This window comes from Nilaparvata lugens, chromosome 4, assembly GCF_014356525.2.
Source record: "Nilaparvata lugens isolate BPH chromosome 4, ASM1435652v1, whole genome shotgun sequence".
NCBI classification, from domain to species: Eukaryota; Metazoa; Arthropoda; class Insecta; order Hemiptera; family Delphacidae; genus Nilaparvata; species Nilaparvata lugens.
Window position 1 is genome coordinate 35,620,298 of NC_052507.1, and position 16,033 is coordinate 35,636,330.

Consider the following 16,033-nt stretch of genomic DNA (forward strand, 5'->3'; position numbering starts at 1 on the left):
TGGCGATCGTAGCGGGTGGGAGATCCCCGGTCTCCCTCGACAGACAGCTCAAGTTGACTCAGTAGAGTTGCAGACCGCGCCGAAGAACAGTCTCCACCATGGCATTGTTCCTCAAGAATATTGCCATCCTGGTGTCGTTAGTTTTGGTTGGTGCTCAACAAAACCAACAGCCATTTAGAACGACTCTGTTCGATGAACAAACTCAGCAGGCGGCGCTGATGATACAACAAAACAACCTCAACCAGCAGATCCAAGAACTTAACCGGCATCTCCAAGTCGCTACTGCTAATTCCGTACGTGAAAATCTCCTCAAACAACAAGTTGATCTAAATCGTCGTTTACAGGAGATGCAGTTGGAGCAGCAGCGTTTGCAGATCCAGTTACAGGAGCAGCTGATGGCTGGCAGTGGGATTAGTGTGAAAAATGGCCAGCAACAGTCGAGAATTGTCAACCAACAGGCGGAACAGTTTAGGCCCACAAATAATAATCAGATTGCACAAAAACAGGTGACAAGTCCACAACAAGTCCAACTACCCCCGTTTGAGGATATATTTCAAGAACCGTTTCCAGAGGTGAACCAGCAACAAAATTTCAATAATCAGCAACAAACTTTTCAATCGAGACCAAATAACCAGCAAAATTTTCAACAAGCACCTGTTAATCAACAAACATTCCAACAAAGTTTTCCACAACAACAACGACCTAACAATAACCAACAATCCTTCCAACAACAAAGGCCTAATAACCAGCAATTCCAATCACAGATACCTCCACAAAGTCCCTTCACTCAAAGTGTTTCTCAAACATCCACATCATTCGGTTCTTCTTCTTCTTCATCTTCATCTTCATCTTTCAACGGGCAAACTCCTTTACAATCGACGACAAACAGTGACGGTCCAACGTGTTCCACTTTGTCGGGCGAGGCCGGACGGTGTCGTCCGCTTGTAAACTGTTTGTCGTTTTATGCGGAATTACCAGAGCTGAGACGACAACCCTGTCGCCTTCGATCCGGCGAGTTGGGCGTGTGCTGTCCTACCAGATCGAGGCCAGGTGAGCCACATCAATAATATTTTATTGTGTACAAAAATTCATTAACTAATACATATTTTATTCTATTTTTAAATTAATTGAGTGAATGCTATTAACTTTAATTTTTCTTTTGTGGAGTTACATAATTTTATTGACATGAAGTGCCAGTTTCTCTGAGATTTGGAATAGCTATATTGTGGAATTCTAAGTCTATGTCTATTTCGTGTATTTGAATTATAGTGATGGTTTGTATCATATTTATCCAATTTTTCGTACACAACACAAAATATTAAAAACATACAGTGAAGGCAATGTCAGCGCAATCCAAGTTCTATGAAATTTGGTCTAGAATGAGCATTGAGAGGCGAATCACACATGATTCTAATAGCTTTCTTCTGAAGTACAAAGATTGAATTGGCTTTAAACACTATTCGCCCAATGCATTATTCCATAATATGATAGGAGACTCTGAATGTGTGCGTATTCATCTGCACAGGCATCAACAGTTACACATAGTCTGCGAAGCAACTAGGCCTTTAGAGAGTTTAACTGATTAAACATCAATGTGCGCCTCCCATGACAGACATGAATCAATCATAACACCTAGAAACTTAAGAGATTTAGCATCCTTCTGCTTTCTGAAATTGAAAAAATATATCAGAGGATTTGTCTTCATCAACAGACAGATTATTAAATAATATAAATAAATGAATTTTATTCGCTGCACACCAGTCCTTTAGAATACGATAACTATAGTTTCGTTCTCTTTCGAAATCGAACTTGGATGATCGAAGTTTATTTCATCCCAAGTTTGAGAATGAATGATCGAAAGGATTTTTTGTTTATAAAATCTCATGATCAGATTCAGAGGACACGAGGAAACTCAGATTTAGAGGATATTATATGAAATGACCAATCATTTGAATGATTTTTTCCTAACGTGAGTTTAATGTGATTATTCCATTGAATTCATTAAAATGCATATTAAATTGTTCACGCTGATTTCTAATATGAGTGGAATGTAGGCTAGACGAGTGACAATAGAAAAATATTATGAAGTGGGATTGGGAATTGAGCCCACCACCATAACCGGAGTAGGAAGTGCCGTATTAAAATAGAAACTACTGATAGAATATAGAAACTACAGACTTTTATATCCTCTTTGAAAGAGCTGACTGAAGTTGCGTTGCTGGAGCATTACCGGTTCCTTAATAATAAATTGATTTGCTATAACATTAGTAGATTAGTATCATTCATTAATCCTATCAGATTAACAAATCAAAGTACAAAAAATCACACCATTCTTCATTGCATTGGAATTTATGACAATATATGTGACTACCGTATTAAAAATGTTGTATGAATTTTTATGAGATAAAGATCGATTTGATTTTGATTTTTTTCTTTCATTTCATGAATACTTTTAGTTGATAGCTGAGAATTCTCCAATCGGATCCCAATTTATTAAATATCCATCCAGAAACTAAGACTCACTTGAAAATGAAGCAGGGTTAATGCATTCCAAATAATAATTTAGAGATCACAGAATGGTGAACCTGGATCATAATTATGTATAGGCTACAATAATTGATGGACTACTCACTTCGATTTTAAAACAATAGTTGGATATGACTGCTAGATCTTTACAATATAATTTCAAGCAATACAGTCTTGTATCACTTGAATTTCGACAAGTTCATACTCATAAGTTTCAAGTAAAAATACCTTCATTTGATAGTGGTCTGCAGAGTCTTCTGGTACCTATTTTATTAGACGCCTTTGCAGAGTATTTATGAGTAGGTACCGTATACCACATAGACTGTAATATTAATCAACTTTAGGTACACGAAACAAGAGTAGTTGCAGCCAACAGCTATGGATTATTTTTCATGAAGACAAATTGACAAACGACAATGAGTTGACTTATTTCGAAATTTTTGATTCTATTGTAGATTGTAGAACATTTTTTGTTTAGTATGAGAAGATATAGGCTATAGTCTACTTTGAATTGGTGTAAGCTGTAAGGAATAATCGTGAATCATGTCAATTTGATTATATGAAAATAAGATCCAGGTAGATTCAGATTCAGATCATCGTTCCTTTTACAGAAATAGATTCCTCAGTATTTCCAATGAATGCAGTTGACGCTTTATTATTTGATCAATCTTTTCAGTTTTAATCACACAACTTCGTTCTTATACAGTAAATCGTTTGATTTATGATGGGTTCAAGTGTGTTCAATGATCTATGATATACGAAATGTGTGAAGATCTATTAAAACAGTTGAAATTCTATAATTTGTTGTCACTTAATATTTTACATCATAATTCCTCGAATATTTCTAGATATTTTACTTCCCATTCACCATCACTCATTCATCCAAAACCTATAACAATGTAACGATGACAAAAGCAGAACAGTCACTGCACTTGAAATATTGCTTCCATTTTCAATTTGAACAGTTATTGCTGAAATCATTGACTATACAGCGAATCGTTTGATTTATAATGGGTTCAAGTGTACTAAATGATATATGATGTTGGTACCCATCATATTATGTAAGGATAATCATCTATTGAAACAGTATTGGAATTCTATAATTTGTTTTCACTTAATATTTTACGTCATAATTCCTTAAATATTTCTAGATAGTTTACTTCCATTCATCCACAACCTATAACAATGTAACGATGACGAAAACAAAACAGTCACTGCACTTGAAATATTGCTTCCATTTTCAATTTGAACAGTTATTGCTAAAATCATTGCGAGCAGTCTAGAAATCATCCAAGCTCTCAGGTAGAGAGATTACGGAGGTTACAGGATACCAACATAATAATGACATTTGCATGCTAAAATTAGTTTACTATTTTTCAAACCATTAGTCATTGAGGATACACTCGCTTCGTTGGTTTTATTGTCTGGGTTATTCCCAACAGAATAATCCTAATAGAATATTATGGACATATACGTAAGAGCTTCACATCCGTTGTAAAACGACTTTAGTAAACGATTACCTTGCTCTTTTCGAAGAATTAGTTGATGTGGGATGTGGGTGCTTTTAAAACGAAACCTCAACTTTGAAAGATGTGAGGGGGGATGAGGTTGCAGTTTATATTAATATTCTCCAACTATCTTTCTATAGAAAGGTGAAGGAGGCTTGAATGTTTCTATAGATAATAAGCAGCAATAGATAATATAATCTTTGACTCAATTTTTGAACGGTCACGATTTATTCTTCTTATCCTCAGTGATAGCTCCATAAAGAATCACACAAGGTCAAACTCATTAATACTTGCACATTGCCTATTACTTCGCGAACAACGGGCCATAAGCTATATAAACGATCTGCCGAAGAACATGATGATGATATTACCGAGGAAACGATCTCATTACATGTAAATTACTCTTTTCAAGTAGTTGACAAACTGTGATGACGTATTATCTTCAATGGAAAACTACTTTGGTTGTAGAAGGATGAAGATGGCTTCCCATGATTTGAGTCAGATAACAGTGTGATAAGTAAGCTGATTAGTTTATTGAATTTTTCTAAGAAAACTCATTGTATTACCGCTTATCAAATCCTTCGAGTTCTCATCATTATTAATTAGAACTGCAGCATGCTTGTGGGAGAATTGATTATTCGGACAGATAGAGCACATACACAATTGATACTAAATGATTTTCAACCCGGAAAAAGGAGTGAAAATATGAATCATTATTGTGTATCTATGCATCCTAAAATTGGACTGAGCCATTGAAATTATAATTATAACTGTTGTCTCAAGGTTATATTTTTTCATTGTCAATGATTTTTCAACATTAAAGGTACCAATGAAAAGAACTTGTTCTGCAGAGGATTCTAAGGAAGATAGAAACAACAATAATAATAGTACAATTTGTTGAGCGAATGAACATACAATACAATTAGGGTTGCCACCTTTTTCAAAGGAAAATAAAGTACATTGGTAAACACAGGCCTAAAAAATATAGTACATTATGTTTGAATAAGGTACATGTCATTTTTACCTGTATATTTAAAAAGTCAGCATACGGTAGTTCTTTGTGGCATTCTTATATACTCACAAAAATACACATTATTGACATGAGTGAATAAAAAATAAATAAATATCACTGATTACTATTAGAATCCATTATAATTACTCTATTAATAATGACTAATGATAGAATAATTCGATTTATCAAAATAAGAATATGATACCTTGGAAAGTTATTGATTACATACTGGTATGACGAAAACAATCATAAATCATTAAAAAGATAAATTAAATCAATTTGTTACAAAGCACACGCTCATAAAGAAGAATTGTATAATATAGTATCATGAGAAAACATATAATTTATTTTATTTAATCCAAAAAGTTCTAGAGAGTTGGTCTTCAAAATGTAAGGGCAATGTAAATGTAAATGTGGCAGGGATAGAGAGTAAATATGAAACCACTTTATACAAATTCTTGAACTCATCAGCATCACATGCACTGAAAAAATGTAGCCAATATTTAGTTTAAATCTGACAGTCTCCGCCAATCTACTAATCTATAGTGAGGTCCACGTTATAATGACAGTGGATAAAGATAGAAGAATAACGTTGCCTATTCTCTGCCTCAATTAATTATATATCTACATAGTCAAAAACATAATTGGCATCGTTGTGGAGCTAGAAAAGGATAGTACTACTACCTGCTTTGTCGAATGATAGACGAGGGTAGCAACACCAAAGTTGAACAAATACTGTCATAATAACGTGGACCACACTATAAAATGTTTTGATTTCCACTTACTTTATTATATAGTACTTTGTTGAACAAAATAAAGTATTTTTGCGTACTTTATCTTGCTTACAAAGTATAAAGTACAAGACCTCCAAATAAAGTACAACACTTTATAATATAGTACGGGTGGCAACCCTAAATACAATCGAACTAATGTTGCTTCAGTGACTTTGTGTTGTAAAATTGATAGACATTAGGGGAAAGTGGGGGAATACCGTGCAGTGGGGCAAAACCGTGCACCCCATTTCTGAGGCTAGTGGTCACAGTTTAAAGTGCTGGTTAGTGTTGCTGTCTTGCAGGAGGAATGCTAAACTGGTACAAGGAATCTGAAGGCTGTAATTAAAAAGAGTTTTCCCTTTTTGCTAGGGACATATTTTGCCTTTTGTCAACTTTTTCTTATAAAATTCCGACCATTTTCGAATGGAGGTGATTGAAATATAATATTACGAATCCTATTCAAACAGAATAATTTGCATTGCTTATTTCTTGGACTCTATTTTGACGTAGAGTACAAGTACGTCATAAAATCGCTTGTTTGGAGGTTGGGATTAGAAACTTTCCATCGTGTCACTGTGGGGCAATACCGTTCAATCTGTAGGGGGTTGTATCGTGCCCCATCCTCGACGATATTCCCCAATATTCTTCAACGTGCACGGTATTACCCCAAGTGCGGAATTATAGAATAATACTCCCATTTACTTGTTCTTACCAACATACAATTATTGTTAATTCTCAAAAAATACTAGGAATTCAATTTCTTTTTATTATATTTTTTTATATTAAAATTAGACTAGACATATACTTATCTATAATATAAGGATAGGAAATACACAAATGACGCATCATCATGTCTAAGCTACTGGACTGATTAACTTGAAATTTTGCATAAAGATTCTTAATTTACCGAGGATGGTTATAGGCCCATTTCAAATTCTTTAAGATTTCAGTAGGCTACGTCAAGTTTTCAGTTTGTCGAGTTTTTAATTTGACCCTTGCGGAGCACGGGTTACCTGCTAGTATTCAATAAGTTATTATCATTTTGACACATACCGTACCTTCCATTGATAAGATATAGACTAATTTAACAAACAAGAAAATGTCATTCAATAAAATTATTCAGAGCCAGAATGATAATTATTTATGAACGAGGAATAATTGCAGAATAAGAGAGATTCCAAGCCAAAAATCCAAAAAATGCTTGAAGCAGGTTGCTAGAGACATGTCATGTGAATGCTTTCAAATTCAATAAAATCATTTTAGTTTGTAGCGTGTAAGATGTTTCTAATTCTTCTTTTTTCTCCTCAATTCATCCAAATTCCAGTTCATCTATAATAATTAACTGTTTGGTGAACGTATTTGCTCTTTGTGTTTATTATCTGAAATGCAGATCAAATATAATATAGATTAGGTACTGTATTGAAACGTTTAGAATAATTCCTAAGTTACATATCCCAATTTAAAAGCAGAAACCTAACCTCTTTAACATACAATTTTATCTTTTAAGCAGAGCTTCTTAGGTTGTGTACATCTAATCTTATAGGATGATTGAACTAGATGAGCTTGAACCCACCCATGAATACATGGAATTTCTAACTCTGACATTCGGTAGAACCGGGAATTCCCATGAATTGTCAAAACCGAGACAAGCGAGTACCGGAACAGGCTTTACAAGCCTAGTCCATGATGGATGATAATGATGATCATCATCATTTTTTGCGATTTATAGTTTGTGTAAAATAAGTTGAGACTTGGCCCTTCATCCGAAGAAACTACATGATTGCCAATTCGTGTAAAATTGCAACTTTCTCAAATTTCCAATCCAACGTCAGAATTGGATGTGGAATATCATCCCCGAAATCCTAGTAGTGCTAGAAAAGATCCAGGTTTGAAATTGAAGGATTAAAAGGAAATTCAACATTTTTGGAAATTTGTATCTCCGGAACCAAAAATGGCAGAGTCCTGCGCGATCACTCAATTTATTGGAAATTTTGTTATCTTCAATTTTTTAGTGAATGCTTTTTCTCGAAAAACTCGAGGTTTCCGAGGTTAAATGGACAAATTAAAAAAAATCCGAAATTTTTGGGTTTTTTGGGGAGAAGCCGCCCTCTGGCGTGTCAGCAAATTTCAGATTTGAATTGAGCGCCCCAAAATACATATAGAAACGTGGAGAAAAATTCTTTTGGGGCTGTTTACTGAAAAACGACTATTTGTTTGGACTACTTTGTAAATGAGTGAACATACGCTACCACATATTTAGACCACGGGCGCAGTTCGTGGATTCCCCTTAATTTGAATTCCCCTTAATTCTCACCAGCGGGCAAAGATTTTTCTTTTTGCTGGTGATGCCTAGAAATTTTATATTTGTTTTTTTCTTCTCTCATGTATATGTATGTATGTGTAATATTGTATTATGAACATTTTATTTCTATTTTTGCTCGTGTATGTATGTGTATGAGTGAATTATTGTTTGCTTTCTTTTTGGCAATAAATGAATTTGATTTGAATTCACATACTATCGCCTCACTCCCTTCTTTTCTTTTTGTCCATAATTCACAAAATATAAAATGATCATCTCTCCTCATCTCTAATCGGATATACACCGATTTCGCCCAGCTGTCAAATGAGAGTGATGCATGGCTCCTATACAAACGTACACTGATTACGTCATCACTGCTAGTCACATTATTATTATTATTATTTGTCCCGCTCTCTCTCTGTCTGACGAAGTGATATCAGTATTATATACTTTCCGATAACCATGTGCTTTATAACGACCATTCCTGCCTATTCGAATTTAAAAGAATTTGGTTCTGAGTCTAGACATGTTCAAGAGAGATTTATTGTTCAGTTAGGAGAGTCATTACACAGTCTTATATGGAGATCCTATGCGGCCGGCTCGCTTCGCTCGCCTTATCCGTTCAACCATACTAAAACTTATTTCCCATGTAATGCTTTCTATATACACTGTAATATATGAATCACTGTAAATTATAAGAGAGAAAATTTATTTATTTTGTTCCAATTCTTCGTTCTAGTATTTTCTATTCTGTTTATATATTTACTTTTGTAAAAAGTAAATACTCCCGCTGGCGAACAAGAGTAATTTTATGCCAGTGTTTTTTTCACTTACAATTTATTGTTGAATTTTGGTTGGATTAGCTTATTGTATTTGTGATGCTGGACTCTATTTTGATTTTCTGTGTATGTTATTATGAGAAATAAAATTTGAATTTGAACTGTTAAATTGAACCAGGACCCCCGGCTAAATTATCAAGAAATAAGACCAGCAGGCTTGCTTCGCTCGCCTGCATTTTTCATTAGATACATTGTGGCTTGATTCAATCGGTGGTTGATTTGAATTATGTAGAGCTGGGTTGCGTAATTTTTTCATAAAAAGGGATGAAAAATGAAGTTTTAACTACCATGGTTAAGATATCATGATAATTTTTGTAATGGAGTTGTTGGAGCCAGCTCTAGTTTTCATTTTTCGTTTTTGAATTGGACGCGCGCTCCTCGTTCAGTTCGTATTTCTTTCACTTGAGTGCGTCGCGCTCACTAGCCGGTAGGCTGTCTTTTTCAGCCCAGTCTCGCTTTGAAATAGCTTGCCTCGAGTCGGGAATTGGTAATTTTCGTCGATCATTCCCAGAAGAAAATCGTTCTTCAAATTATTATTTTTTCGTTAGTGTTAAATCGTACACCATAAACCTACGTTTGGAAGAGTGTTTGCCAAACTCCCTTTAGTTGAAAGTTTTTAAACTATTATTTTTCGATTGGAAAGTTCACCGATCTATAGTCTTTAAAGACATTGTAAATATCTCGTCAGAAATATATGTGCAACGTTATATGATGGAAGCCGAATTTACCAACAGTAGATGACAATTAAGCTTGCCTTTTCACCATCCTTGATTCATCTCCTACCTCGGGGACACCTGAATACCTTACCTGGGAGTTGTAAGCTCAATAATATAAATATTACATTAGGTACTCTGCAGATTTTCGGTGAGTTGTTCTTTTATATTTTCATTGCATGTACTTGTTTCTGTAGAGATATCACTTGTTTCTTTTCTATTCAATACAGTCCACTTTACCTCAAAATTATTGATTACCAATTTAAAATCAATATAAATTTCTTAAAGTTGAACCTTAGAGTTTACATTGGTCCACCAGGCCAGATTTTATTGGCTATTTTTTATTCAAATATTTGGCAAGCACTTATCCAATTTTATTGTAAATCGTTTGTGCATGCTAGGGTTCAAACCTGTTTGTACATTATGAATTGAGCCGATCAAGTTGGTTCACTCTTATCTCTATTGTCTGATCGGAACCGTTACTTTGCAATGCTGATAACGTTATCGCTTAGCTTGCTTCGTCTATTGAGCTTTCTCTGTTCAATTTGTACTAACATTATCATTTTGCTTGCTTGAATCATCAATGAAAATCGTTCATTGTTGCATTCGTAATTTTATTCGAAAATTAGTAAATGAAAATCATTAAGACCTTTCCAATATCCAATCATGAGTGAAAAGAAGAGCTCAAACGAGCTAAACTTGAGCAATATTTCTATCGTATTCAACGTACTTTCGATTTGTCGAAAAAGGCTTTAAAAGAAGAAGCTAGTGCTAAACAATTCTAATTCTCTATAGTTCCACTCTTAAAACTGTTCAGGATTATGAAGCTGTTGAAATGGAAATACAGGAGCTTGAAATGGAAAAAGACCCGGAATTTGTACCCAAATTTAGTAGTTCACATATGGAAATGTTCGAACATATGGAAGCAATTGCTAGTGAATTGAAAAAACGCAGTCAGGTTGTACCTAGTGTTTCTACCCCGGCTCAACCTGTATCTTCCAATAAGGATTCGTCTAATATTTTACCGAAAATTGAAATTCCTGTATTCGACGGAGATCAATCAAAATGGGCGGTATTCTACAAAATGTTTAAATGCATGATTCATGACAACAAATCGATTCCAAATCAACAAAAGGTCCAATATCTGGTGTCCAAACTATCTGGAGAAGCGGCTAATATTTCATGTCATCTACCACCTATGCTAATAATTATGAAATTATTGGGATGCATTAATTAAGCGGTTCAATGACCCCCGCTCACTCTCAAATGTGTACTTGAAACAAATTTTCGAATTCAATTGTCTAAAATCTGAGTCTCGTGCAGGTTTAGTTTCTATAGTCGATCAGTTCTGTGGTTCAATTACTGCTTTAAAACGCCTACGAGGTGAAGATGTATCTGATGCAATATTTCTGTTCCAAGCGTTGAAAATTTTAGATCCTGTTTCTCGAAAGGCATTTGAAGCTTCAGTTCATACTAAGGATGATCCCACATATACTGATTTTGTTTCATTCATCGAAAGGCAGATTAAATCGTTACCGCATGACAAATCGTCTAAACAATGCAAGCCAGTAGTGAAACCAATACCAAAATCCAAAGTGTTGGTTGTTCAATCGAATTCACAAGTGACCAAATCACCGGTAAAAATATCAGAATGTCTGAAATGTTCGATGACAAATCATAAATTGATCAATTGTCGTCTTTTTCGTCAGTTATCTCCTTGGGACCGATTTCGTTTTGTTAAGGAGAAGGGTTGCTGTTTGAAATGTTTCTTGCCAGCCCATCGTAGTAAAGATTGTACTTCTTCCAACTGCGAGGAATGTAGTCAGAAGCATAATTCGCTTTTACATTTCGGAAATGCTTCAAATTCGTCATCAAATTCGGATGCGAAAAAGGTAGAAAATAATACTATTACCTGTTGTTCTATTGATTCGAAGTCGGCACCGTATAGTGTTCTACTATCAACTGCTCAAGTCGAGGTACCTGATAAGAGAGGTAGATTGCACAAAATAAGAGTTTTAGTTGATTCAGCTAGTCAAAGTCATTTCATTACTCGTAAACTTTGTCGTAAATTGCAACTATCGATTTCTCCTTTCCAATTAATTGTGAATGGTTTTGGCGGAAATTCGCAATCAGTTTTTGGTCGTACTTTTGTCATGCTTCAATCTCGACTCGATTCTAGTGTTAAATTTTCCATTGAACCATTAGTTGTCGAAAAAATCATGGAACAGCTTCCCACTAGTAAAATTGATAATTCTAAATTATCAAATTTGTTTGGTCTTCGACTTGCTGATGAAAGTTATCACATTCCCAGCGAAATTGACGCTATTATAGGAGCTGAATTAGTGCCCCATATTTTCCGAAATGGTCGTGTGGAAATTGATTCGAATTATTTGATGGCCTTGGAAAGTGTTTTCGGTTATATTTTGATGGGTAGAGCCCCTATTTTAACTCAATCTTCAGAAAATTCAACGTGTTTGATGACTTGTCTAACATCACCATTGGATAAGTTAGTTCGAAAATTTTGGGAAGTGGAAAGCGTTCCAGATGTAGGAAAACAACTCACTGCTGATGAGTTGGAATGCGAGAAGGATTTTGCATCGTCCGTTCGTCGTGAAAATTCGGGTAGATTCGTTGTCTCATTATCGTTTTCAAAATCCCCTGATTGTCTTGGTGATTCTTATGCTATGTCAGAACGTCGACTCATCAGTTTGGAGAAACGACTGACACGTGATCCAAACATGCGTTTAGTGTATCACGATGTCCTCTTGGATTATCTCAAACAAGGACACATGGAATTGATAAAAAATCAGAGTGATAAAAGTGGTTATTTTATACCTCATCATGCTGTAATCCAAACTCAGAGTCAATCAACACCTTTGCGTATTGTCTTTGACGCAGGCGCGAAAACTACTACTGGAGTATCATTGAATGATATACTTCATATCGGCCCCAAGTTGCAAACGGATATTTTCGTTCTGTTAGTCAATTTTCGGTTATTTTCTATCGCTGTAACTGCTGATATAAAGCAGATGTATAGACAGATTCTTGTCGATGAATCGTGTCGCAAATTTCAGCGTTTGTTATGGAGATTTTCGTCCAATGATCCCATACAAATTTTTGAATTAAAAACTGTCGTATTTGGTCTGAGTGAGTCACCGTTTCTAGCTCTCAGAACTGTCCATCAACTTGTTCAAGAAGAAGGTGAAAATTTCCCTGATGCTAAAGCTCGTATTCCGAGTGACATGTTTATGGATGATTTGGTGACAAGTGTGTCTTCTTTAGGTGAAGCAAATCGTCTTTGTAGTCAGGCTAAAGAATTGTTCGAGAGAGGCGGATTCAAACTTACTAAATGGAGTTCCAATTCACCTGAATTGATGAATGATTTCTCGGAAGATGAAAAATCGACCTTGTCTAAAGATTTCGAGATGGGAAATTTGTTGGCTGTCCTAGGTTTGAAATGGCAACCTGGTAGTGATTCGTTTTGTTTTTCAGTGAATCCTAATCAGTCTGTTCCTACCAAACGTCACATTTTATCGGTAGTAGCACGCATTTTCGATCCTTTGGGACTCTTGTCACCCCTAACTTTGTTTCTTAATGTTTAATTGAACAATTATGGAATGCTGGTCTTGATTGGGACGATTCAGTACCTCCCTCTATTGCGCTTCAATGGGAGACATGTCAGAAGGAGTTCCCTTTATTGTCCAATCTCTTCATACCACGTCATTTAGGAGTGATGAATGATTCGAAAATTACTGTCATTGGTTTCTGTGATGCATCGACTTTAGGTTATGGTGGTGTGATCTACATAAAATCTCAAATGGATATGCAACCTGCAACTATCACATTGTTGTGCGCTAAATCAAAGGTCGCGCCATCTAAGACTTTATCCATACCTAGGCTTGAATTATGCGCGGCGCTCTTGCTCGCTGAATTAATACAGGTTGTTGTCTCTGTTTTGAGCCTTCGTTGTCACGTGACTCGCGTTGTTGCATTATCGGATTCTACTGTTGTCTTACATTGGATCAGGGGCTGTCCATCCAGATGGCAATCTTTTGTCGCTAATCGAGTTACGAAAATTCAAGACTGTCCTATCAACGACTGGTTACACGTGGCAGGAAATTCAAACCCAGCTGATCCCATTTCGAGAGGTTTATCCCCTTCTGAAATAATTAATCATGATTTGTGGTGGTCTGGCCCCTCTTGGCTAATGTTAGAAGAGAGTGATTGGCCCGTCAAGGTCGATCTGGAACCTATAGAGTGTCTACCTGAGGTCAAGGTTCACTCAATTGTCACTGTAGTACAGTCGGAGAATTCATCTATTAATTCGATTCATCTTTTAATTGCTCGTTGTTCCAACTACCAATGTCTATTGCGTATCATGGTGTTAATATTGAAAGTACTTCGTCTATTGCCTAAACCTCATGAATTAGATTTCGATTTGGCGGAAAAACATTTATGTAAAGTAGTACAAAAAATTCATTTTTCGAAAGAATTACTGGAATTGAAAGCTGGGAAAGAATGTACTTCTCATCTTCAACAACTGTCACCTTTCTTGATCATGATATTATTCGTGTGGGTGGACGTTTACAAAATTCTGAGTTGAATTATGACAGCTGTCATCCGATTATATTACCGAAAAATGATCCATTGGTCACGCTTTTGATTGATTATTTTCATGAAAAGCACTGTCACGCTGGACCTCATTTATTGGCGTCTATTTTGAGACAAAAATATTGGATTTTATCAGCCCGTGTCCTTATAAGGAGTCATGTACGAAAATGTAACAAGTGTTTTCACTATCGTCCCACTCTTACACCGCCGAAAATGGGCAATCTGCCAGCCTGTAGAACTCTGTCGTCTAAACCTTCGTCCAATGTGGAGTTGATTATGGTGGACCCATTCGAATCACCATGGCCAGGCGTCGGAATCCTTTCATATTTAAATCGTACATTTGTCTTTTTATCTGTATGGCAACTAAAGCCGTTCACATTGAATTAGTTTCGGACTTATCGACCCAAATGTTCTTATCAGCTTTTCGCCGTTTCCTTGCTCGACGAGGTCCTTGTAAGGTCATGTATTCCGATAATGGTACCAACTTCGTCGGCGCCTATGATGAGCTAATAAAATTGTCACGGATGCTGAACTCCAAGGAATATCAAAACCTGCTCCAGAATGAACTTGCTGATCATAGCATTGAGTGGAATTTCATCCCGCCAGGTTCACCTCACTTCGGCGGTCTTTGGGAGGCGAATATAAAATCAGTAAAGTAAATAAATAATAATAAATAATAATGTTTATTTCCCAAAAAAACTAAAACTACAACATCAATTACACAAAATATTAGATAAATTACAATATTACATACAATAGTTAGTTACAAAAAAAAAAATTCTTATAATGTGTCCTCTACTTGTTTAGTTTTTTGTGTGTGGAAATTGACCTACTCCACTATGGCGTACCATGTTCTAGAGTAGGTTTTGTTGTTTTTTTTTGTGCGTATTATTATTAGTTAGTGTTTAGTAAGTCATTAGGTGGTTAGTTGTTATTTGAAATAATGTTTTCTATGTTCTGTCTTCCTTTGCTCATCAACCAATTGTGTACTATTGTTTTGAACTTTCTAGGATGATTAATCGCTAAAGTTTGCAGGAAGTAGATTATATATTTGGTGCTAAATGATTGAAATGTCTCTGGTATAGTGCCTTCCTTGCAACACTAGTGATGAGAAGATTCCTGTATCTGGTGTTTGGTTTGTGGTTTCTGGTTTGAAATGTTGTTGGGTTCTGTGTAATCTGCATAGTATCTCCTTGGAGTAAGCTGTCTTGGATCCTCACATCAAACTCATTGAATAGCTGGTCTGATGATAGCGGGAGGCTTCTGGTTGATGACCCTCATGATCACTTCTGTACCCCGAGGAGCGGTTTGATGTGCAAGAAGCTTGCACCTCCCCATCCCACAATCCCATACAGCATGAGGGACTGAGCTAGAGAGAAGTAGATAACTCTTAGACATCCCTTGTCGACCAGTGTCCTCAGAATCCTGAATCTGCAGATAGTCTTCCTTAGTCCTCCCGATAATTCATTGAGATGATGATCCCAGCGCAGAAAAGAGTCCATTGTAACTCCCAGGTATTTCTGTGACTGTTTCCTGCGAACTGTGTATGATGTTATTCCGTTGATTCTTGATTTACTATCTCATCTCCGTTGGCTGTCCATGTTGATCGCCGAAAAGGTCAGAAAGAAAGTCCACACCTGTTTCGAGTTATTGGTAACCATTTGTTGACTTACAAGAATTGAACACTGTCTTAGTTCAAATTGAGGGCTGTACTTAACTCACGCCCGTTATGTCAAATGAGCGCAGATCCGA

At 35.9% G+C, this 16,033-nt stretch overlaps 1 protein-coding gene and 1 long non-coding RNA gene across 2 annotated transcripts in view; one reads left to right on the top strand and one right to left on the bottom strand.

Moving 5' to 3' along the window:
• The window catches only part of LOC111047144 (peroxidase), a 54,249-nt gene continuing 38,216 nt past the window's right edge, over positions 1-16,033 (top strand). Inside the window, exon 1 of the mRNA XM_039427385.1 lies at positions 1-1,050. Coding sequence (XP_039283319.1) covers positions 99-1,050 — 952 coding nt within the window. The 5' untranslated portion in view covers positions 1-98. The remainder of the gene's footprint in view (positions 1,051-16,033) is intronic.
• The window catches only part of LOC120351155, a 29,886-nt gene continuing 20,689 nt past the window's right edge, over positions 6,837-16,033 (bottom strand). The window contains exon 3 of the long non-coding RNA XR_005571208.1: positions 6,837-7,198. This is a non-coding gene — a long non-coding RNA (uncharacterized LOC120351155). The remainder of the gene's footprint in view (positions 7,199-16,033) is intronic.